At 34.9% G+C, this 26943-nt stretch overlaps 1 protein-coding gene across 1 annotated transcript; it reads left to right on the top strand.

Moving 5' to 3' along the window:
* Positions 1-3527: 3527 nt before the first annotated feature.
* Positions 3528-24861, top strand: LOC114913602 (uncharacterized). The gene is given in 9 exon segments (XM_073251394.1): positions 3528-3938; positions 4056-4202; positions 8718-8864; positions 9081-9230; positions 13632-13706; positions 20609-20680; positions 20897-21043; positions 21623-21708; positions 22759-24861. Coding segments are annotated over 9 exon segments (3312 nt in total). The 5' UTR covers positions 3528-3553.
* Positions 24862-26943: the final 2082 nt, after the last annotated feature.

Raw genomic sequence — 26943 nt, 5'->3', positions numbered from 1 at the left:
CTCCCATATTGATGCTAAAACTAACTAATAGACCTTTAAAAGAGTTAAGCGTAACTTGAAGAGGTTTTGAGCTAAGGAAGAGTATATGCTTGATTCGTGCCTAATTAATATCCATGAAATCAAGTGCAACAAATAATAGATTTGCCAATAGATTTCTAGCTATCTCTTCATTGATCCTCACATGGTACATTCAAATATTACTCCTCTTGAATAGTAGTTAAAGATAGACTATATGGTGGTCTACAGACATCTGGAGTCAATTGCTCTGTGGAAAAGCTTTTGGTCAAGAGTTAGTGGAAAAGCTCTCGGTAGCTTTTCTATAAAAGAGAAGTCCTATACAAATCATGACGATTTACTTTTCTTCCATATAGACTTGGACTTGCTGGTCTATACATTTTGTCGGTACATGTGGAAAGATTAAAAATTTTATTTAGAAGTCCTATATTTGGATGATGTGACAATTTACTTTAGAGTTACATTAGTATCTTCAATAACTTAGCATAGAAGACTAGTAATTAGACAGCATTTTCGGTTTATGGTCCAGAGGTACCACCTTGAGTTGGTCCTCAATGCAGCATGAGAATTACTTTTAAAAATAGGGATGGCTGTTATCTTCATAGTATAATGAACCCTCATAATACTAAAAAGTGAAAGAAAAGATAATTTTGTTAGTTTCTTATTATATTTCACTATAACACTGTTATAGTGACTATAATTATTATTTAAACATTAAAAATATGAAATATTACTATTTGAGGTAAATAACCATTATGACGATCTTACACTAGTTGATAAGTATTAAGATGAGGGTCCTTTCTAATGCTATAATGCGCTGTTTTTGGGGTTAATATTGGCCATGCATCATTGCTTGCTAGATTTTTTTTTTCTTTTGTCCATTTTTGAGATAGGGGAGAGAAATCTTACTATCGGAGAAGAGAAGGTACCTAGAATTCTAGGATTTTTTACTTAAAGATTTCTAAAGTAATGTCCTAAAAAATAATACTACACAAGTCCAAATCATTTTGACCCCTCCCTTCCAAACAAGAGGGTGCAATCACTGAGCTCAAGCTCAAATCACTTGCTAGATGTTTTAAAATGATTAGCTTAATTGCCACAATTCATGCATGACATTCTGATATGATAGTGTCATAGGTTATGGCAACCCATATTTAGCTCATGCACACTCATTCCCATGTGAGTTAGGTAATTGGTTAATGTTGGGCGGGTCAAATCAAAAAGCCATCAATTTCAGGTCACTTGTTAATTTGGGGTTGGGTTGGGTCAAAACATGGAAGATGCTCATGTGATTTTCATTGATCATCATATCTATAATTTGACCCAAGCTGGACTAATGTTTCATAAAAATCAGGTGTTAATCAATGTTGAGATTTGTCAGGTCGGACAGGTTGGAGAGCAATGCAACCAAGGTTAGGCCATACAATAATTAGATTCCATTGAATTAAAATAAGGAAGATCCGAGTGAAATTCCAAACAATCATGAAGCCTAGAAATTGGCCCATCCTGACCCAATACTTCATACAAGTTGTTCAAGGCTCAATCCGTTTACAGCAGCAATGTTGATTTCCAGTCAAAATAATCCATTGTCATTTTGGCATCATGCTTTGTAGTTTACTTCTCATGTTTATTTCGCCAACATTCTTAACTATAACTCTTATGTGCGTTACGTAGAGATCTTTAATCTACTCTGAGAATTCCTTAGTGACTATCCATCCATGAGCCTTGTCTAAATTTGTGTTAATAAAAAAGATTATGTATATTGAGATGAGAAAGCTGTGAATCAGCTAAGACTCAAATAAACCTTATCGCAAGGCTTACTATGGACCAAGTATTGTGGCTTCTCTAATTAACAACAAATGTATGTTTCATCGGCACACAAGAAAACTCTTTCAAGGTTTATTCATGGAAGCCACAAACATGTCAATTACATGCAACATAGAGTCTGAAAGATGAAGATTTATCAAAGGACCAAGGCCTTGTCAAAGGCATCTTATGTTTTGGCTGAACACTTGATTAAAAAAATAAAAAGTCTGAAGAGGTCATCGAGGCAAAAGCCTCTGCCTTTGGAACGGGGTTGGAAACTCGGAGCAAAGAAAGTGTTCAGAACAGGAAAAATGAATTCCAGTGAATTCTGGGGGAATTTCAGGCTAGTACATACATAGTAGTGGCCTTGTGCCGGGACCGTAGGGAGAGGAAGAATCTAAGAGGTGAGGAGGTGGCTTTGGGAAGTTTGAAGTCATGATTTCGGCAAAAGCAGGATGATGAGGATGATTGTTAGAAATCTTGAGAATCCAAGAGAGAAGAAAAAAGGGATTAGGAGAATTGGCTCGTCCTCTTGAGCGGTGGTGGTAACCTTAAATAGTCAGGAGGCTAGCTTTTCTAGCACCCATCGAAGATCGAGAAGAGGAGTGGGCCCTTTTCAAGCCTGGCCACGAGCCAAAGTCTAGGCCATGATCCGAATTAAACATCAGGCTGGTGAACCAAACCAAGTTCATTTTGGGCTAGGCATTATATATAGCATCTATTAGAATTCACTCGGACAATCCTGAAGCAGAGTGCCTCAATGAAGCTTTCCTTGATTTCTAGATCCACCGACAAGTAGGCAAAGGAGCAAGGTAGTCTTCCTCAGATGTCCATCTTATAGAGGCTAAGCAGAGAGATTAAGGTCTCCCACATTTACGCTTGAACTAACTAATATACTTTAAAAGAGTTCATCACAATTTAAAGTGATGTTGAAGTAATGAAGGCATACGATGCCTAATTAACATCCATGAAATTAAGTACAACAAAGAATGAATTTACCAACAGATTTCTATCTCTTCACTAATCTTCACATGGTACATTCAAATATTACTCCTCTTGAATAGTAGTTAAAGATAGACTATTTGGTCTATAGATATCTGGAGTCTACAGTCATAGAGCTCTTGTTGTTCGAGAGTCAAATCCTCTTTGCAAAAACTTTTGGTCAAGAGTAAAAAAGCTCCCAATAGCTTTTCTCCAAAAAAGAAGTCCTACATGGATCATGATGCATACTTTTCTTTCATATAGACATAGACTTGCTGGTTTACGCATTGAGTCAGTGCACGTGGAACAATTGAAGACTTTATCAAGAAGTCCAAGTTTGTAGGAAAAGTTTCTACCACTAAGTTCTTAACGAGTGGATTCTAGATCTTACAAGAAATTGTTCCCCATATTTTCCTATGACTCTCTTTTACCTTTTGTGAGCTACTCGCTTGTTTTAATTTTTTTATTTTTTTTACCAGTTTCTTCCATTCGGTGAATTACACTTCACTCGTTTTCAATTCTAATAATTATTCTCAGGCTAGGGTCCACTCCCAATCTCCTTTCTCAAAAAAAATCTTAGCATTGAGGGATTGAATATGACGTTATTGGAAGCCATGCAGTCAACCTAGCAATATGTTGACTTGGTTGTGGACTCAAATTTCCAAACTTTCATGCTTTTATATGACTGGTGCAAGGATGAGATGAGAAGCAAATACACATCAGATAATTATCTTACATCAGTTACCCCATTATGAGGAATTGCTACTACTTTGTCACCTACTCAAGGCTAGAAATTTTGTTATGGACTTCACTGATTGTAGTCCTGTGCAACAGCAACTCTAGCTTCGGATGTCCTTTAGAGGAGTATGAAGCTCTATTAGAGCTTAGATCTTCTCTCCTTCACAACAACTACACTTCACCACCCACGTGGGGAAGAGGGAGAGACTGTTGCCTTTGGAAGAGAGTTATCTGCAACAATAGTACAAAACAAGTGTCAAAGCTCATGCTTTCATGGCTCGTGGAATATGATCAATTTAAGCAATGGCAATTGAATTTCAATATTTTTTCTTCCTTTCATGAGCTCCGACAACTTAACTTATCTGGCAATCATATAATAGGATCGTTATCACAAATGGGTCAGCTAGCCTCTCTCTCATCCAACTTATTTCTTTAATTTCATTCTATTCTATCCTTTTGTTGTAAATAGTACTTTTGATTTAGATTCTTTTTTTTTGAAATTGTATATTTGACAGATATATCAAGATTGAGAAAGTTGAAAATTCTTGATCTAAGCGATAACATGCTCACCGAAACTATTCCGTTATCTCTCAAAAATTTATCTTCACTTAATATCCTGAATCTAGGATCCAACCAGCTGAATGGTACACTTAATAAGGAAGGTAATTACTTACAAAGTCATCTGCAGCTTTTTTCCCAGCATGAGACTATTAAGATATTGAGTATAATGGTTTATATTGTCTTATTGCATTATGTTATCCTCCTCTTCAAATTTGTTTCTGCAATTTCATTCTATTCATATTTTCTAGTCTCTTATCATAACTATTTTTGATTTTAATTCTCTTTTTTGGAAACTTTGTATTTTTTTTGGTAGAAATTTACGATGGGGTTCAATCACAAATGAATGCTTATCAGGTGGCCTTCCAAACATTCTCGTGATGACTTTTTCTAGGTGGTCTTTTAAAGAGTTTAAGAGATTTCTAACCTAACATGTTTTTTTTTTTAAAAAAAAAGAGCAGGTATCCCTTTCTACTAACCTGGGGCCTCTACTGGCTGTCTCAGAGCCATTAATGGTAATCAAGTATTCTTCTTAGAAGTTAATTTTGGTCACTTAATTTGTTCCCTACCTATGGACATAAAAGAAGAACATAATTAATAAACAGAATTTGTCTAACTTCTCTAGGTATCATGATTGGCTAATGTAACTATTTACTTTAGGGGTCAGGTTATTTAGTCTTCCACAACTTAGCATGGAAGGCTAGTAATTAGATAGCTTTTCGGCTTAAGATCTAGAAGTACTATCTTGAGTCGGTCTTCAAGCAGCATGAGAAATATCTGAAAAAATAGGGATGGTAGTTAGTTTTATTGTATAATGAATGCTTATAATACTAAATATCATGTTGTAATGATTGTTTTCTCTGTTATTATATATATAACAAAACCCTGTGAAGGGGGCTACTAAAAAAATTGTTAGAATGACTATTTAACAGTTATAACACCTTAATTTTTATCCTTGGTTATTATCTCTCATATGGACCGTAATTTGCCATGTGAATACTTTACCCAACCGCTTGGTGTAGTCCTATTAGAATACAACTAACCGGACCCCTATGTTCTCTCGAAGACTTGCCGAGCTGACCATCCATTCTATTGACCGGTCTATTGGATTCAAGATAAAAGTCTTATTGGAACACTTAATGTAATATACATAACAATATGTAGAAAAATAACTACCATTATAGTGCATATGTGATTTATATTTATAATCATCTATTTATATAAATAATGCTCATTACTATTTACTTGTACCTTCTATAAATAAAATATTAATTTTTAAAGTTAAATTTCTAATATTAAGATTTTCTCTAAATGTTATTGTATGCTTTAGAAATAATATTTTGTGTTTAATAAAAAGTGAAGGGAAAAGTAATGTTATTATTTTCCCATTATTTTTCATTCTAACATTGTTATAAAAACTATAGTTGTTATTTAAATATTAAAAAATATGAAATGTTATTATTTAAGGTAAATAACCATCCTGATGACCTTATAATACTGGTTAATAATGATTTTGATGTGGGCCCATTCTGATGCTATGAAAGCCACTGACGGAGGACCATCCTGTGAGAGAGCACTTTATTAGGCATAGATATAGAAATTAAAAAAATTTTATTTTATTTAAAAATGAATAATTTTATTTTTATTTAGAATATAGGAATAGAATTTTACAAGTATTTAAATATTTTATTTTAATATAAATTCCTATTAATTTTTTGGGTCTATATATATATATATATCCACTGCAATGTAATTGAGAACACAAGTCTGTATTATTGAGATTCAAATATTGAGTTCGTATTATCATCGATTTAAATCTATTGAAATCCAATAAGTATTATAAATTCAATTACAAGTACTATGATTAGCATATAGTCAATCCAAATGTATCTGTACTGCATGCCCCTAATTTACATGAGCTATAGGTTACTTCCATTTTAATACTATTTGCAATAATTTAAGATCTTACTCGAAAAAAATAGTTAGATGGTATTATTTGAATTTCTTGGCCCTCTATAGATATCTAATTAAAATCTATATAGTGCATAGTTGCTATGGGACTATATACATACATGTATAGATCCTTCCATAGCTATACACATGTCAGCTTGAGTGGAAGTTTTGTACGTGAACTCAAAGCAAGTCAATTGGTTTTTCCAGCAACCAACAATTTGGCTAAGTACAAAATGTCCATCATGGGCTTCAACTGAGCCAACAATTAAATTTAACATTATTCTCAAAGTCATTAGTGACTCCAAGTTGGTCATCAGTCAGTTTTGGAATCCTGAAAAACCAAAGGCACCTTATTCTTTGGCTGAAAACCTTATTAAAAGTTTGAAGAGGTCAAATTCAAAGCATGCACGGAGAGTCTTTGAAAAGTCTCAACCATAATTTTTTGAAAGACGTCATAACACCACACAGGGCCAAGAAGAAGCTGCACGGTGGTGACCACTTTGGCTCAATAAAATTCCAACGGGAAGCTTCTGGTTGCATGTGAATTGTTGCCATGCGACCATATTTATTCAATCACAACCACCATACTTATCCTGGAAAACTTCATTCTAGATAAAGGTCAAATTTATACCGGTGTATGATCACAGATGAATGCTTACATGGTGGCCATGCTTACTTCTTATTATATTTCACTATAACACTGTTATAATGAATATAATTATTATTTAAATAATAAAAATATGAAATGTTACTATTTGAGTCAAATAACCGTTATGACGATCTTACACTAGTCAATAACTATTAAGGTGAAGGTCCTTTCTAATGCCATATTGTGATGTTTCGGGGTTAATACAGGTCATGAATCATTGTTTGCTCGATTATTTTTGTTTCTTTTGTCCATTTTTGAGATAGGGGAAAAGTCTAACTATAGGAGAAGAGAAGGTACCTAGAAATAAAGGTTTTTTTTACTTAAAAATATCTAAAATAATGTTCTAAAAAATAGTACTACACCAGTCCGAATCACTTTGACCCCTCACTACAAAACAATGGGGTGCAACCACTAAACCCAAGATCAAATCACTCGCTAGATGTTTTAAAGTGATCAGATTGATTGCCACAATTCATGCATGACATCCTGATATGATAGTGTCATAGGTTGGTCATGGCAACCGATATTAAGTTCACGCACACTCATCCATGTTAGTTAGGTTGGTTAATGTTAGATGGGTCAATCAAAGAGCCATCAATTTCAGGTCATTTGTTAATTTGGGGTGGGGTTGGGTCAAAACATGGAAGATGCACATATGATCTTCATTGATCATCATGTCTATAATTTGACCCAAGCTTAACTAATATTTCATAAATATCAGGTGTGAATCAATGTTGAGATTTGTTAGGTCGTATAGAATTCCTTAGCGGCCATCCATCCAAAGCCATGTCTTAATTTCTGTGTTAGTAAATATTATGTATATTGAGATGAGAAAGCTGGGAATTAGCTAAGACTCAAATAAACCTTATTGCAAGGCTTACAATGGACCAAGTATTGTTGCTTCTCGAAGTAACAACAAATGTATGTTTCACCGGCACACAAGAAAACTCTTTCGAGATTTATTCATGGAAGCTGTAAACATGTTAATTATATGCAACATAGAGTCTAAAAGATGAAGATTTATCAAAAGATCAAGACCATGTCAAAGGAATCTGATGTTTTGGCTGAACACTTGATTAAAAAATAAAAAGTCTGAAGTGGTCATCGAGGCACCCTGGCTGGAAATGGTAGAGGCAAAGCCTCTGCCTTTGGAACAGGGTTGGAAGCTCGGAGCAAAGAGTGTTCGGAATAGGAACAATGAAATCTAGTGAATTCTTGAGGAATTTCAGGGTAGTACATAGTAGTGGCCTTGTGCGAGGACAGTAGGGAGAAGAGAAAACTAAGAGGTGAGGAGGTGGATCTGGCAAGTTTGAAGTCATGATTTCGGCAAAAGCAGGGTGATGACAATGATTGTTAAATCTGGAGAATCCAAGAGAGAAGAAAACAAGGATTGGGGGAATTGGCTCGTCCTCTTGAGGGGTGTGGGAACCTTGAATAGCCGGGAGGCAAGCTTTCTTAGCGTCCATTGGAGAATGGGAAGAGGAGTGGCCCCTTTTCAAGCCAGGCCACGAGCCAAAGTAAAGGACATGACCCAAATTAAACGTTAGGCCGGTGAAGTGGGCCAGGGCCGGTTCATTTTGGGCTAGGCATTATCTACAGCCTCTATCAGAATTCACTTGGACAGTCTTGAAGTAGAGTGCCTCAATGAGCTTTTCTTGATTTCTAGAATTGAGAAAGTTGGAAATCCTTGATCTCAATAATAATTGGCTCAATGGAAACAGTCCATTATATCTCAAGAACCTATCTTCCCTCCGTGCTTTATATCTACGAGACAACATGCTAAATGGCACACTTGGTATAGAAGGTAATAACTTGCAGAGTCATCTACAACTATTTCTCTATCATGAGACCATTAACACATAGAATATAATGGTTTGCATATTTTCTTAGTTTATATTAGCCTCTCCCTCATCTAATTTGCTTCTCTAGTTTTTTTAGTCTTTTCATATTTTCTATCCTCTTGGTATAAATATTTTTTATTTAGACTCACTTTCTTTGGGAACTTTATATTTAACAGATATATCAGGATTCAAAAAGTTGGAAATCCTTGATCTCAGCTATAACCAGCTCACTGGAACTATTCCGTCATCTTTTAAAAATCAATCTTCACTCAAGGTTCTATATCTGCAAGGCAACTATCTAAATGGCACACTTGATGTGCAAGGTAATAACTTAAAGACTCTTATGCAATTATTTCTCTATTACAAAACCATAAAATACATTGAGCATGGTAGGTTATATATTGCCTTCTTGATCTATGTTAGCCTCTTCTTTATCCAATGTGCTTCTCTAATTTTTCAGTCTATTCATATTTTCGATCCTCTTGCTGTAAATAGTTTTGATTTGGATTCACTTTCTTTGAGAACTATGTATTTGATAGATATATCAGGATTCAAAAAGTTAAAAATCCTTAATCTTAGGTATAACAGGCTTATAACTAGGACTACTCTATTATCGTTTAGAAATCTATTTTCACTTGATGCCTTATATCTAGGGGACAACATGCTAAATGGCATACTTGATGTACACGGTAATAATTTAAAGGCTCTTATTCAATTATTTCTCTACCATTAACACATTGAGTATATATATTGGCTTCTTGGTTTATGTAAGCTTCTTCCTCATCCAACTTGTTTCTTTATTTTTTTCGATCTATTCATATGTTCCATTATTTTATTGTAGATATTTTTCATTTAGATTCTTTTTTTTTTGAAAACTTTGTATTTGACAGACATACCAGGACTCAAAAAGTTGAAAATCTTTGATCTCAGTTATAACAGGCTCATTGGAACACAAGTTTATATTATTGAGATTCGAGAATATTGAGTTCGTAATATTATGGATTCAAATCTATTCAAATCCAATAAATATTGTAAATTCCATTATAAGCATTATGATTAGCATATAGTCAGCCCAAATGTATCTGTACTGTAGTACCCCCTAATTTACATGAGCTACAAGTTGCTTCCACTTTCATACCATTTGCAATAATTTAGGATCTTATTCAAAAAAAAATTAATTAAAAAATATTATTTGAATTTTTTGACTCTCTATTAGTATCTAATTAAAATATGCACAATTGATATGGCACTATATACATGTCTATATAGATCCTCCCATAGCTATACACATGTCGGCTTGAGTGGAAGTTTTGTACATGTACTCAAAGCAAGTCAATTGGTTTTTCCAGCAACCAGCAATTTGGCTAAGTACAGAATGTCCATCATGGGCTTTAACTGAACCAACAACTAAATATAATATTACTATCGAAGTCATTGGTGATTCCAAGTCAGTCATCAGTCAGTTTTGGAATCCTGAAAAACCAGAGGACCGAGACCATGTCAAAGGCACCTTATTCTTTGGCTGAAAACCTTATTAAAAGTTTGAAGAGGTCAAATTCAAAGCATGCGCGGAGAGTAAAAAACAAGTTAGCATGAACTTTGGCTACGTCTTTCAAAAGTCTCTACCATAATTTCTTGAAAGACGTCATAACATCACACGAGGCCAAGAAGAAGCTGCACGGTGGTGACCACTTTGGCTCAATAAAATTCCAACGAAAAGCTTCTGGTTGCATGTGAATTGTTGCCATGCGACCATGTTTATTCAATCACAACCACCATACTTATCGTAGAAAAACTTCCTTCATTCTAGATAAAGGTCAAATTTATGCCGGTGTATGATCACAGATGAATGCTTACATAGTGACCATCCAAACAATCTCGTGATAATTTTTTCTATATGGTTTTTTCTCAGGGTTTAAGAGATTTCAAACCTAAAATAGTATTAAAGAAAAAAAAAGAGAGAGATAGAGGTAGAATTCAATGATGAAACAATTCATGAATATCAAATGAAATGTTTGATTCAAATGGTCATTGCTTTCAGCTAACCTAGAGCCTCTAGAGTTTGTCTCAGAGCCATAAATCATGATTATGTATTCCTTCTTAAAATCCAATTTTGATCACCTAAGTTTTTCTCTACCTATGGAAATAAAAAAAGAAGATAATTAATAAATAAAATGTCTAACTGCACTACTATAGTTGGGTGATGTGATAATTTACTTTAGGGTCACATTAGTATCTTCAATAACTTAGCATAGAAGACTAGTAATTAGATAGCATTTTCGGTTTATGGTCCAGAGGAACTACCTTGAGTTGGTTCTCAATGCAGCATGAAAATTACTTTTAAAAATAGGGATGGCTGTTATCTTCATGGTATAATGGATCCTCATAATACTAAAAAGTGAAGGGACAGATAATTTTGTTAGTTTCTTATTTGTATTTCACTATAACACTGTTATAATGACTATAATTATTATTTAAATATTAAAAATATGAAGTGTTACTATTTGAGGTAAATAACCATTATGGCGATCTTACACTAGTCAATAAATGTTAAGGTGAGGGTCCTTTCCAATGTATAATGTGTTGCTTTTTGGGTTAATACTGGCCATGCATAATTGCTTACTAGAATATATTTTCTTTTTCTTTTGTCCATTTTTGAGATAGAAGAGAGAAGTCTTACTATTGTAGAAGAGAAGGTACCTAGAATTCTAGGATTTTTTACTTAAAAATTTCTAAAATAATGTCTTAAAAAATAATACTACACAAGTCCAAATTATTTTGACCCCTCACTTCCGAACAAGAGAATGCAACCACTGAGCTCAAGCTCAAATCACTTGCTAGATGTTTTAAAGTGATTAGATTGATTGCCACAATTTATACATGACATTCTGATATGATAGTGTCATAGGTTATGGCAACCGATATTAAGCTTACACACACTCATGCCCATGTGAGTTAGGTTGGTTAATGTTGGACGGGTCAAATCAAAGAGCCAACAATTTCAAGTCACTTGTTAATTTGGGGTTGGGTTGGGTCAAAATGTGAAAGATGCAAATATGATCTTCATTGATCATCATATCTATAATTTGACCCAAGCTGGACTAATATTTCATAAAAATCAAGTGTTAATCAATGTTGAGATTTGTTAGGTTGGACAGGTTGGAGAGCAATGCAACCAAGGTTAGGCCATACAATAATTAGATTCCATTGAAAAAGTTTCTACCACTAAATCTTCTTAAGTTCTTAGTGAGTGGATTTTAGATCTTATAAAAAATTGTTTTTCATGTATTCCTATTGCTTTCTTTTACCTTTTGTGAGCTGCCCGCTTGTCTTTGAATTTTTTATTTTTTATTTTTTACTAGTTTCTTCTATTTGGTGAATTACACTTCACTCACTTTCAATTCTAATAATTATTCTCTGGATGGGGTCCACTCCCAATCACCTTTCCTAAAACAAAATCTTAGCATTAAGGGATTGAATATGATATTATTGGAAGCCATGCAGTCAACCTAGCAATATGTTGACTTGGCCATAGACTCAAATTTCCAAACCTCCATGCTTTTATATGATAGGTGCAAGGATGAGATGAGAAGCAAATACGCATCAGATAATTACCTTATAATATTCACCCTATTATGAGGAATTGCTACTACTTTGTCATCTACTCAAGGCTAGCAATTTTGTTATGGACTTCATTGATTGTAGTCCTATGCAACTGCAACTCTAGCTTGGGATGTCCTTTGGAGGAATATGAAGCTCTATTAAAGTTTATCGTTGTTTTATAAACTTCTACCAATCTTGATGAATTACTTGCTTTAGCAGAATGTGTTGTACAAGAGCATAGACACACTTAAGGCTGAGTATACTCTACTATTGAGTTAGCAATTAGCAAGCCTCTCGCTGCACTAGGGCCGCTTGACTTCTCCCAAGGGATGTCATGTTGGCTAATAGGTAGTTCATTTGCTCTCTTTACGAGCGAAGAAAGCTCTATTTCCAGATAGGAAAAAAGGATCTTCTCTCCTTCACAACAACTACACTTCACCACCGACATGGGGAAGAGGGAGAGACTGCTGCCTCTGGAAGGGAGTGATTTGTAGCAACAATACAAAACAAGTATCAAAGCTTGTGCTTTCGAGCCTTGTAGAATATGATCAACTTAAGCAATGGCGATTGAATTTTAGTATTTTTTCTTCCTTTCATGAGCTCCAACAACTTAACTTATCTAACAATCATATTGTAGGATCGTTATCACAGATGAGTCAGCTAGCTTTTCTCTCATCCAACTTATTTCTTTAATTTCATTCTATTCATATTTTCTATCCTTTTGTTGCAAATAGTTCTTTTGATATAAATTCTCTTTCTTTGGAAACTTTTATTTGACAGATATATCGGGACTGAGAAAGTTGAAAATTATTGATCTCAGCAATAACTTACTCACTGGAACTATTCCATTATCTCTCAAAAATTTATCTTTACTTAATGTCTTAAATCTAAGATTCAACATGCTGAATGGCACATTTCATGAGGAAGGCAGTAACTTATAAAGTCACTTGCAGCTATTTCCCTAACACGAAACTATTAACGCATTGAGTATGATGGTTTATATTATCTTATTGCTTTATATTAGCCTCTTCCTCATCAAACTTGTTTCTGCAATTTCATTCTGTTCATATTTTATAGCAGCTTGTCATAAATATTTTTGGTTTTAATTCTCTTTCTTTGGAAACTTTGTATTTGATAGACATATTAGGATTGAGAAAATTGAAAATCCTTGATCTCAGCTATAACAGGCTCATTGGAACTTTTCCATTAACTCTCAAAAATCTATCTTCACTCAATGTCCTCAATCTAAGATCCAACAAGCTGAATGGCACACTTAATAAGGAAGGTACTAACTTATCTAAGTCATCTACAACTATTTTTGTATTACAAGACTATTAAAACATTGAATATAGTGGTTTATGTTGTCTTATTGGTTTATGTTACTCTCTCCACATCCAACTTATTTTCGCAATTCATTCTATTCTAGCCTCTTGTCATAACTATTTTTTATTTTAATTCTCTTCTTTTGGGATCTTTGTATCTGACAGATGTATCAAGATTCAAAAAGTTAGAAATCCTTGATCTCAACCATAACAGGCTCACTAGAACTATTCCATTATCTTTAAAAATTAATCTTTACTTAGTGCCCTCTATTTACAAAGAAACTATCTAAGTGGCACATTTGATGTCCAAGGTAATAACTTAAAAGCTCCTTTATAATTATTTCTTTTTTACGACATCATTAGCACATTGAGTATGATGAGTTATATATTGTCTTCTTGGTTTATGTCAGCATCTGTCTCATCCAACTTATTTCTCCAATTTTTTAAGTGTATACATATTTACTATCATCTTATTTTAATGTGCAAGGTAATAACTTAAAGGCTTCTTTGTAATTATTTCTTTATTATGAGATCATTAACACATTGAGTATAATGGTTTATATTGTCTTATTGCTTTATGTCAGCCTCTTTCTCATCAAGCTTGTTTCTGCAATTCCATTCTATTCATATTTTTTAGCCTCTTGTTGTAACTATTTTTTATTTTAATTCTCTTCCTTTGGGAATTTTATGTTTGATAGACATATTAGGATTGAGAAATTTGAAAATCCTTGATCTTAGCTTTAATAGGCTCACTCAAACTATTTCCTTATCTTTTAAAATGCTATCTTCACTCAGGGCCCTATATCTGTATGGCAACTATCTAAATGGCACACTTGATGTGCGAGATAATAGCTTAAAATCTCGTGTAATTATTTCACTATTATAATACCATTAACACATTGAGTATGATGACTTTAATGTTGCCTTCTTAGTTTATGTTAGCCTATCCCTCATCCAACATGCTTCTTTAATTTTTTTCAATCTATTCATAATCGTCTTTCTATAAATATTTTTGATTTAGATTCACTTTTTTTGAAAACTTTGTATTTGACAGATATATCAGGATTCAAAATGTTGGAAATCCTTGATCTCAATGATAACATGCTCACTGGAACTATTCCAATATCATTTATGTGATAGCCCAAAACCAGACCAAGCCGAAACGAAAAAAAAAAAAAAAAACAGAGCAACCGGGAAGAAGACTCCCGGTAGGAGTCTTCTTCTCCGGCGAAACCTATGGAAATTAGGACTCCTAGGACCCCTCGGAGTCCTAGGATACTCTATAAGAAGACACCCTCCCTCTTGAGACCGATCATTGGCCTCCTCCCTCTCTCTTTCTCTCCGATTTTCTCGAATTAGAGTCGCAGACACCGTCCGATTCTCGCCGTAATTACTCACCGGCGAGGTCTCCAGAGGCTGAGGTAAGTCTCATTCTTCTTCCCTTCCTTCTTCTCCTTCCTCCCATGCACCTGTGCGTGGCTGCCGGCGACGAGTGTCGCCGATCTTTCGGTCAGAAAAGACGCCCTGTTTTTGGGTCTTTTTCCTTGGATTTTCCGGCACCGGCGATCGGAAGTGATCGCCGGCCATGTCTCCTCCGTGACCGGGGGAGTGGCTCCCATCGGTCGTCGGCCTCCGCCGCGGCGGTCGTGGCCCGAACGGCCGGTCAAGGCCGGAGGACGCCGTCCTCTGTTCCGGCACGGGAAGAACCAAAAGAAAAAAAAAGAAAAAGAAGAAAAAGAAAAGAGAAAGAAGGAAAAAGAGAAAAAGAAAAGGAAAGAAAAAGAAGAAAAAAAAAAAGAAAAGAAAAGAAAAGAAAAGAAAAAAATAATAATAAAAATAAATATATATATATATATACATTTATATATATATATATAAGTAAGTAAGTAAATAAATAAATAAATAAATAAATAAATAAAAATTTGAAATTGATGAGAGAGAGAGTTTCTCTCTCTTCTCTCTCTTCTTTCAGATTGAACACTGACTTTCTCTCTCTGGAATTGGACTTCCTCTCTCTACTTTCTCTCTCTAGAATTTTCTCTCTCTAGATTGTTTCTCTCTCTTGATGGATTTTCTCTCTCTAAAGCTATTTCTCTAGGATTAGCGAAGTGTAAGGCTTCATCTGATGATTCTGATCGAGTTTAGAGACGAGTCTGATTTTAAGCGAGATTTTGATTTTGGAATTTGTTAGATTTAATTTTGAATTAAAATTAATGTAAAAATATAATTTTGGATAATAGGCATGGAAGAATCTCCTAGAAGTTAGTCGATCCGTTCATTCAGTGCTCCGTGAAAGGTAAGTAATGAATCATCTTCTCGAGATATTCCATATTTATTCTGAAAATAAATAATTATTCTCTAAAATTATGCATGATTTATGAAATTTTGCTTTGAAAGAAAAGTGCTTTTGAAATGTTATGGTATATCGATTTATGCACATGTTTAGTGAAAGATTATGATATATATTATGGTACTAAGTATTTTAATATAGATCGGATTTATGCTCTCAGCCTAACTATGTTTCAGTGGGCCCCGCCAATGGGGATTATACGTTGGTACTTTGTGGACCCTGCCAGTGGGGGTTGTGCGCTGGTAATTGTGGACCCTGCCAGTGGGGGTTGTGCGCTGGTATTTCTGGACCCTGCCAGTGGGGGTTATGCGCTGGTATTCTGTGGACCCCGCCAATGGGGGTTAAACGTTGGTCATAGTCGAGGCTGTTGAGTTATGAGTATTTTGAATCGAATCGAATTTATAATTATATTATATGTGAATATTTGAAATTATTGGATTTGCATTAAATCAGCATGAAATATATTTTTATGTTTAATTACAGCATTATTCTTGAAAATTATATAATATCTGAAATATCTGGTTGAGATATTTATTACTTACTGGGCTGTCTAGCTCATTACCTTTCTTTCTATTTTTCAGATTCAGATAATTAATTTCGAGCGTGGGAAGAAATATTGGGACAGAGCTTTTAAAGGCGAGATTTAACATTGTCAACTTCATTGAACTTAGATCTATTATTTTTATTATTTTAGAAGAAAAATTTTATTGGATGTAAGATATTTGATTTAATTACTTGAATTACAGTTGAATAATAATTATTTGAATTTATTCCGCTGCGATGCATTGATATCGTGATGAGATGCCTTGCATGCTTATGGAGAGAGTTCTTCATGAGTATGCGGCGGTTGCCGCGACCCTCGATTCACAATCTCGGGTCGGGGGCGTGACAATTAATATGGTATCAGAGCATAAGTGGATAAATTATGACACATAAAATTTGACATAGTATGAGTGTAGGTGGGTAAACATTAGGAATATTGGGACGTTAGAGTACGAACACCATAATAAACCCATCTTAACAAATAGATGAATGAATCTAATAAGGTTTTACTACCACGAGGTTACCATGCCTCCCCGTAGAATGACAAGAACTACTCAAGGAATTGCAAGAGAGACATCACAACCACAGGATGGTAGCACTCCCCATCTAACCAGTGGCACCCCTCAGGAGGAGGGAGTCGTAGATCCTAATGGGAGTACTTCGAGAGCACGTCAGGAACCAGATATGGCTCAGTTAATGCATACCCTAATCAGGATGGTACAAGCGCAACAACAAATGCAGCAGCAAATGTTTGAACAACAACAGATACAACGAGATACACAACAACATCAGCATCCACCACCACAACATGGAGAGCAACCAGTACAACGGAACAATATTTCAGAATTTAAAAAGCTTGCTCCTCCAGCTTTCAAGGGGACTACTGAACCTTTGGAGGCTGACAACTGGATAATGGAGATGGAGAAGGCTTTCGCTGTCCAAGAGTGTCTTGATGAAGAAAAGATTCGATATGCAGCCTATTTACTACAAGGAGAAGCATACAACTGGTGTCAGCGACTACAGCGCAAGCATGAACAAGACGGCGAAATACTTACCTGGAAAATATTTCGGATTGCATTCTATGATCAGTATTTTCCTCGGAGTATAAGGATCCAGAAAGAGCAAGAGTTTATTTATTTAAAGCAAAAGGGTATGAGTGTGACTGAATATGAAGCAAAATTTACAGAGTTAGCAAAAATTTGCTCCGAGGTTAGTGGATGGTGAGCAAGAACGTGTTCACAAGTTTGAGATGGGACTGAGAACTGAGATTCGAAAATAAGTGGTTCCTTATGAATTGACAACTTATGCAGATGTGGTAAACAAAGCACTGATAATTGAAAGGGAAGTCAATGAAGAATGCATGGAAAGGGAAAGAAAACAAAGAAAGAGAGCACAATCAAATGATACACAAGGGCAGAATAATAAAAACATCAAAAGATCAGCTAAGGGAGCAGTAAACAATAAGACTCAACAGATTGATGGTGAGCCGTGTTCCAGATGTGGCAAAAATCATGCAGACAAGGATTGCTATTGGAATATCGGTGCTTGTTTCAAATATGGACAGAAGGATCATAAAATTGCTAGCTGCCCGCTAAATACTGAAAATCAAGCTGGCAAAAGAACTCATGAAGGACAACATAACGGTGGCGGATAGATTTCTAAAACCCAGGGAAGAGTTTATGCGCTTACTCAACAGAATCCACAGGCTTCCAATACAATGGTGACAGGTATGAAAAATTTCGAGAACGAAATATCTTTTTAGGGGTGAAGAATGTGATAGCCCAAAACCAGACCAAGCCGAAACGAAAAAAAAAAAAAAAACAGAGCAACCGGGAAGAAGACTCCCGGTAGGAGTCTTCTTCTCCGGCGAAACCTATGGAAATTAGGACTCCTATGATCCCTCGGAGTCCTAGGATACTCTATAAGAAGACCCCCTCCCTCTTGAGACCGATCATTGGCCTCCTCCCTCTCTCTTTCTCTCCGATTTCCTCGAATTAGAGCCGCGGACACCGTCCGATTCTCGCCGTAATTACTCGCCGGCGAGGTCTCCGGAGGCTGAGGTAAGTCTCATTCTTCTTCCCTTCCTTCTTCTCCTTCCTCCCATGCACCTGTGCGTGGCTGCCGGCGACGAGTGTCGCCGATCTTTCGGTCGGAAAAGACGCCCTGTTTTTGGGTCTTTTTTCTTGGATTTTCCGACACCGGCGATCGGAAGTGATCGCCGGCCATGTCTCCTCCGTGATCGGGGGAGTGGCTCCCATCGGCCGCCGGCCTCCGCCGCGGCGGCCGTGGCCCGAACGGCCGGTCAAGGCCGGAGGATGCCGTCCTCTGTTCTGGCACGGGAAGAACCAAAAGAAAAAAAAAGAAAAAGAAGAAAAAGAAAAGAGAAAGAAGGAAAAAGAGAAAAAGAAAAGGAAAGAAAAAGAAGAAAAAAAAAAAAGAAAAGAAAAGAAAAGAAAAGAAAAAATAATAATAATAATAAAAATAAATAAATATATATATATATATTTATATATATATATATAAGTAAGTAAATAAATAAATAAATAAATAAATAAATAAATAAAAATTTGAAATTGATGAGAGAGAGAGTTTCTCTCTCTTCTCTCTCTTCTTTCAGACTGAACCCTGACTTTCTCTCTCTGGAATTGGACTTCCTCTCTCTACTTTCTCTCTCTAGAATTTTCTCTCTCTAGGTTGTTTCTCTCTCTTGATGGATTTTTCTCTCTCTAAAGCTATTCCTCTAGGATTAGCGAAGTGTAAGGCTTCATCTGATGATTCTGATCGAGTTTAGAGACGAGTCTGATTTTAAGCGAGATTTTGATTTTGGGATTTGTTAGATTTAATTTTGAATTAAAATTAATATAAAAATATAATTTTGGATAATAGGCACGGAAGAATCTCCTAGAAGTTAGTCGATCCGTTCATTCAGTGCTCCGTGAAAGGTAAGTAATGAATCATCTTCTTGAGATATTCCATATTTATTCTGAAAATAAATAATTATTCTCTGAAATTATGCATGATTTATGAAATTATGCTTTGAAAGAAAAGTGCTTTTGAAATGTTATGGTATATCGATTTATGTACATGTTTAGTGAAAGATTATGATATATATTGTGGTACTAAGTGTTTTGATATAGATCGGATTTATGCTCTCAGCCTAACTATGTTTCAGTGGGCCCGCCAATGGGGATTATACGTTGGTACTTTGTGGACCCTGCCAGTGGGGGTTGTGCGCTGGTAATTGTGGATCCTGCCAGTGGGGGTTGTGCGCTGGTATTTCTGGACCCTGCCAGTGGGGGTTATGCGCTGGTATTCTGTGGACCCCGCCAATGGGGGTTAAACGTTGGTCATAGTCGAGGCTGTTGAGTTATGAGTGTTTTGAATCGAATCGAATTTATAATTATATTATATGTGAATATTTGAAATTATTGGATTTGCATTAAATCAGCATGAAATATATTTTTATGTTTAATTACAGCATTATTCTTGAAAATTATATAATATCTGAAATATCTGGTTGAGATATTTGTTACTTACTGGGCTGTCTAGCTCATTATCTTTCTTTCTATTTTTCAGATTCAGATAATTAATTTTGAGCGTGGGAAGAAATATTGGGACAGAGCTTTTAGAGGCGAGATTTAACATTGTCAACTTCATTGAACTTAGATCTATTATTTTTATTATTTTAGAAGAAAAATTTTATTGGATGTAAGACATTTGATTTAATTACTTGAATTACAGTTGAATAATAATTATTTGAATTTATTCCGCTGTGATGCATTGATATCGTGATGAGATGCCTTGCATGCTTATGGAGAGAGTTCTTCATGAGTATGCGGCGGTTGCCGCGACCCTCGATTCACAATCTCGGATCAGGGGCGTGACAATTTAAAAATCTATCTTTACTCAGTACCTTATATTTAGGAGACAACATGCTGAATGGCACACTTCATATGCAAGATAATAACTTAAAGTCTCCTGTGCAATTATTTTTTGTTATGAGACCATTAGCATATTAAGTATAATGGGTTATATATTGTTTTCTTGGTTTGTGTCAACCTCTCCCTCATCCAGCTTGTTTCTCTAATTTTTCAATCTATTCATATTTTCCATCCTCTTGTTATAAATACTTTTTATTTAGATTTATTTTTCTAAAAAACTTGATATTTGACTGATATATCAGGCTTCAATAAGTTAGAAATACTTGATCTAGACTATAAAAGTCTTATTGGAACTATTCCATTATATCTCAAGAATCTATCTTCACTCAGTGCCCTATATCTAAGGGGCAACATATTAAATGGCACACTTGACATATAAGGTAATAATTTAAAGGCTCCTATGTAATTGTTTCTCTGTTATAAGACCATTAACACATTAAGTATAATGGATTATATATTATCTTCTTAGTTTATATCAGCATCTCCCTTATCTAACTTGTTTCTTCAATTTTTTTGGTCTATACATATGTTCCATTCTCTTGTTGTAAATATTTTTTTATTTAAATTTATCTTCTTAAAAAATTTATGTTTGATAGATATATCAGGCTTCAGAAAGTTGGAAATCCTTGATCTTAGCTATAACCGCCTCAGTGGAACTATTCCATTATATCTCAAAAATTTATCTTCACTCAGTGCCTTATATCTATCGGGCAACATGTTAAATGGCATATTTGACATGCAAGGTAATAATTTAAATGCTCCTATGCAATTATTTCTCTATTATGAAAATATTGACATATTAAGTATGATAGGTTATATATTGTCTTCTTAGTTTATGTCAGTCTCTCCCTTATCTAACATGTTTCTTCAATTTTTTTAGTCCATACATATATTCCATTCTCTTGTTGTAAATATTTATTATTTAAAATTATATTTTTAAGAAACTTTGTATTTGATAGATATATCAGGATTTAGAAAGTTGAAAGTCCTTGATCTTAGCTATAACAGCTTCTCTGGAATAATTCTACTATCTCTCAAAAATCTATCTTCACTCACTGTGCTATATTTGCAAGGCAATATGCTAAACAGCATACTTGATTTGCAAGGTAATAACTTAAAGGCTCCGATGCAATTATTTCTCTATCATGAGACTATTAATATATTAAGTGTAATGGGTTATATATTGTCTTCTTGGTTTATGTCAACCTCTCCCTTATCCAAGTTGTTTCTTCAATTTTTTTAGTCTATACACATATTCCATCATCTTGTTGTAAATATTTTTTATTTAGATTCATTTTCTTGGGGGACTTTATAATTGATAGATATATCAACATTTAGAAAGTTGGAAATTCTTGATCTTACCTATAACAGTGTCATTGGAATGATTCCATTATCTCTCAAAATCTATGTTCACTTAGTGTCCTGAATCTTAAGACAAAACTGGCTAAATGGCACAATTAATATGGAAGGTAATTACTTATAGAGTCATTAATTTGCAATTATTTCTCTGTCATGACACTATTAACACATTGAGTGTAATGGTTCATATCATCTTCTTTGTTTATATCCATGGCCATATACTTCAGGCCTTCTAGAAATGTAGAAGCTTAGAGTGGTTCATCTTGGACAAAATTAGCTCACAAGAGGGATACCCATAGCTTTTGAAAATTTACCGTCGCTTAATTCCTTAGATTTGGATCAAAACAATTTAACAAGTTCAATGCCTTCACAAGGTATAATGTTGATTCCTTTAACTAAGAATTTTACATATCTTTTCTTTGAGCTCACAAAGTACCCCATATTGAAAGGTAAAAAACCTACACATGTTGACGATGGCTTGGCCAAGCTGAATCATTTTTTTTCATTCTAGTGGGTCAAAATTCATATCAATTGCAAAGCTTTAGAGCAGGATTGTGACTAAATCAGGTTTGGCCTATGTCTATCCTGAGTTAGTTAACTTGACCCAATTAGAAAACTCACCAAACTTATGTTCCCCAATTTTAATAAAATGATATTTCTGTGTTGGCTTCATCATATCAAGCATTTAAGCATGCATTTTGCTTGTTTCATTTTCTTGTAATTTTAAACATTAATTCTATCAAATACTCCAGTAAGCTCACATCACGTGCTCTATATTTAGTCGATTATCTAGAACCAGCGAATGAAGCATATAAAATTTAAATGAATAACGTTTCATCATATTTTTTAAATGTTACTTCCCTTGAATACTGGGTAGCTTTCACCTTTTTTGAATTTATTCTATTTTTGTATTTCCTTTATGGTATTTATTTAGCATCCAGGATTGACTTGAGTTACCAAGTTGACTCATCGAAGTCAAAAAAATTGTGAGTAGACAAGTAGTGGGTCACAAGTTTTCTAACCTTATTCATATTATCGAGCAAAAAAATTTATTTTTTTATTTTCTTCCTTTTTTTTTGCAGTGCTTAGTGGACTGCAGAACCTACGTGAGTTGGATCTCTCTGACAACCAACTCAATGGAAGTCTTCCTTTATCTCTAAAGAAACTGGTTTTTCTTCAATATTTAGATCTTTCTTCCAACCTATTTGATGGGCATTTCTCATTTTCCTCCTTTGCTAATCTTTCAAAGCTTGAATATGTGGACTTGTCAGACAATGAGGAATTATTTATACATCTGGATGGTGGAAAGTTTGTTCCGTCCTTTCAGCTACGGTTCCTCATCTTATCACATTGTAACCTTGATGTGAACCCCCTTGCAAGACCAGCTTTTCTTGCTTCCCAATACAAGTTAGAAAGTCTTGATCTTTCTCACAATAACTTGAAAGGAAATTTTCCCAACTGGTTGTTCAAAAATCTTACCAGACTAACATATCTCAACTTGAGAAATAACTCAATAACGGGTGCATTGCAGTTCCCGAATCATCCAAATGCAGTCATGTCCATAGTTGATCTCTCTATGAATTTCCTCGATGGATCGATTCCGACAGACATCGGCACGGTATTTCCAAATATGACGGCCCTGAATTTATCCTCGAATCATCTAACTGGAAATATCCCTTCATCATTGGGTAACATGAGTAATTTGCAATACTTGGATTTGTCCAATAATTATTTATCTGGAGAAGTACCAAATAGCCTTATGCTCGATTGCACTGAATTGACGCTTCTGAAGCTTTCCAACAACAACTTGCATGGGAATCTACTTGGTACAAATCATAGTCGTACTTCTCTTTCAGTTATTTTTCTGGATGGAAACAATTTTATTACTGGAACATTGTGGAGCTTTCTGTCACAACAACAGCGATTATCTATATTGGATGTCCACAATAACCAATTATCGGGCATAATTCCAGAGAGTATAGGAAATGCTTCTGATCTGGTGTTCCTTAACCTCGCAGGAAATCATTTTCATGGTCAGGTACCACATCATATATGTAATCTCACATTTCTTTGGGAGTTAGACTTATCAAGTAATATCCTCTCCGGGTCATTACCTCGTTGCCTCCAATCATCCGGACCGACGCTTCTCAACTTTGCTGGGAATGCTATAACAGGCACAATTCCAAGTGGTTATTTCAATAATTCATACCTTGCAGCATTGGATGCCAGCAATAACCAGCTTTCAGGTAAACTGCCGAGACAGATAGAAGATCATCTATCTTTGGAGATTCTTGATCTCAGTGGAAATTCACTTGAAGGCCCAATACCAATTGAGTTATGCAAGCTGCAGTCTTTACATGTTCTGGACCTTTCGCAAAACAATCTTTCAAGATCAATACCCTCTTGCTTTGGCAAAATGCACTTCAGGAAACCTGATTCAGCATATTCAGATCTCCTTTACGATGTTGATTACTTTGTGTATCCTAGTTCATTGCCAGTCGATACGAGCGTGGTGGTTTCCTTTAATGTGATATTATTGAGTGTGGACCTCATCACCAAAGGCAACTTATATGCCTACCGAATAGATCATTTGCTCTTGATGTTTGCCATTGATTTGTCAGCCAACAAGTTGACAGGAAATATCCCACCAGAAATTGGAAATCTGCATGAACTTGTACAATTGAATCTATCACACAATCAGCTAACAGGTCCAATTCCTGAAGCTTTCTCCAAGCTCAATCAGATTGAGAGCTTGGATATATCACACAATCAGTTGAGTGGTGTGATACCCTGGCAATTGGCTCAACTACATTTCTTGGAGGTATTCTTAGTTGCTTATAATAACTTATCCGGATGTACACCGGATTTCAAAGGCCAATTTGCCACATTTGATGTGAGAAGCTACGAGGGTAATATTGGATTACATGGGCCGCCATTGGATCAAACCTGCACTTCTGACTCAAATCCAACTGTTGAAGTAGAAGAAAACCAAGATAATAGCAATGTGGAGGATGATATCATCTTCTTTGCAATACTTGCAGCTTCATTCGTGACTGGCTTTTGGGGTTGTATTGCTTTTTTGTTGTGTCATCACATCGGGCAGCACATTCATAGTATATTGGATGATTTTGCGGATTCCTTGACTGTAAGGATCTTAATGGCAGCACATAAGCAGACTTGCGTGCGGCGGAATTGCAAGTGAGATAAACAATATCTTATGCATTTCAGAAGAGAAGCCCTTTCTTTTGGCACTTGGTAATAAAGCAAAGCAAACTTCTGTTCAATCCAGTAATTTGAAATCTTTGATGCAATCAAGCTTGATATAGTTTTTATTTTTTGCAGCCCAATCAAAAATCAACTCATTGCCCATTGGTCACACACTATTCCTTTCAAATTGAAGTGCAAAAGATAGTTTTTTAATATAAAAATTCAAAGCAAGAAAGCAATTTTATAAAAATCAAAAAATATAATTCCTCTCTTAGTCCCTGTGACTATGTAAGGCCATGATGAGGCCCATGATTAGGATTGGAACCAAATCTAGCCCAATGATGTGAGACAAAATCATATTTAGCCATAGAATAGATATCCCAAAGAAACTCGTTGCTGAACACATGCTTCACTAGCGACCACCTCTGCCAATGGGGTCTGAATTGTTGTCAAAGTAGAAAGTAAGATCCAATATTTTTTCCACACCAACACCAAAATCAATTTTTAGCCATACATATATTATTATATTTCCAAATACTCATAAGCTTTCAAACATATTTCTATGATGATAAACCAATCAAAAAGGTTTCCTTGATATATTTCCATCTTGATAAATTAGACTAACATGTACAGCTAAAAAAATTATATGCTTAATCAATATTTAAAACTCATTACTTTATGTAAGATAAATCAAGCATAATATTTATTTCTTAGTCTTGGAATTTCTAAGAAATAACCAATTAAATTGAATTTCAAAATCAATTTCACTTTCATTTACAAACTATATATTTGAAACTAAGCAAGTAAAGATGATGGTTTCAATAAGAGTCATGATGAATATTCAATCATTAAATTTCTAATACAATATATAAATACCTTTATAAAATGTTATAATGAGGAAAGTACTTGTTTCATCCGAAGAGTAATTGAAAAAGATCCTTTCACCAAGAAAATATCGTGGCACATCACAGTCCTTGGTAATACAAACAACTATTTAATTAGCTAGAATCATAAGGCATTAAATTCAGGGCTCAAATTTGTAAGAGCACCATTAGATGGCATCCTTGAAAGAAGGCAACTGTTACAAATTACTCTAGTACCGAAATATGAGCCTCTATATTTTTCCCTAATCAAATACAATAAGATCTTAATTAAGTTTGTTTAGTTAGAAAATTTGATCAACTATGCATGAAAAGTTGCTTACAATAGATATACAAAACATTAACCTTTACCTATCAATATGGATTTTTTTAAACATATAGCATTCTATTGCAACATACGTAATAGGATAATTAATTCAAATAAAAATGCTAATAATTCTATAAGCAAATCTTCAGGACTTCCATCCTCCTCTTCTGTTTTTATATAAGAGCCCCTAGCTGCTTCTTCTAATTAAGGAAGAAAAGAGCCAAGAGTTAGACTTAAACATAAAAACGTTGTTGGAGAAGAGAAATGACTAGATCAAATAAATTTTAGAGAGAAACAAATAGAGAAGAAAGTTTACCATATGCAAGAGAAAGAAAGTAGGAGATGGAAAAGTAAAGACGGTGTCAGGGAGTAGGAGAGCGAGCTCAATCCAAGCGGGGGAGTAGAGGATAGAGAGGTATGTCAAGATAGAGAAGGCAACGAAGAAAAGGTGTAAGAAGCACGGGGCCGTGGAGGGGGGGAGATCGAAAGAGGCTATGGGTGGCATTATCTCACTAGTTTAAATGGGGCAGCCAACCAAGAAAATCCAGAGTCTTTCCACAAGAGTAGACTTTCTTCAAATTTTTGATTTGTTGAGCTCAAAGGCATCTGATAGAGTATCAATGAGTAAAAGCTTGAAGGGAATTTGAAGAAGAAGAAGAAAATGTAGCTCTATGCCTCTGCTCATCATCAATATTCAATTTCAATTCTAGTGATAACACGAGAAAAATTGACTTGCATAGTCATAGAAGCTTATGTTGGCTGCCAAGGAGCACATTAAGATTCTCTCCAACATAGTATTTACCATCATGAGCCAAATTAATCAGAAGAGCAACAGTCTTATTTGAGCCTAGTGCATTCATCCAATCCAAAGTAAACGTAAAGAGAAAAC

The sequence above is a fragment of the Elaeis guineensis genome, chromosome 1 (genome assembly GCF_000442705.2).
Source record: "Elaeis guineensis isolate ETL-2024a chromosome 1, EG11, whole genome shotgun sequence".
Classification (NCBI taxonomy): domain Eukaryota; kingdom Viridiplantae; phylum Streptophyta; class Magnoliopsida; order Arecales; family Arecaceae; genus Elaeis; species Elaeis guineensis.
The sequence above is the reverse complement of the archived record's forward strand: the minus strand, read 5'-3'. Positions and strand labels throughout refer to the sequence as shown.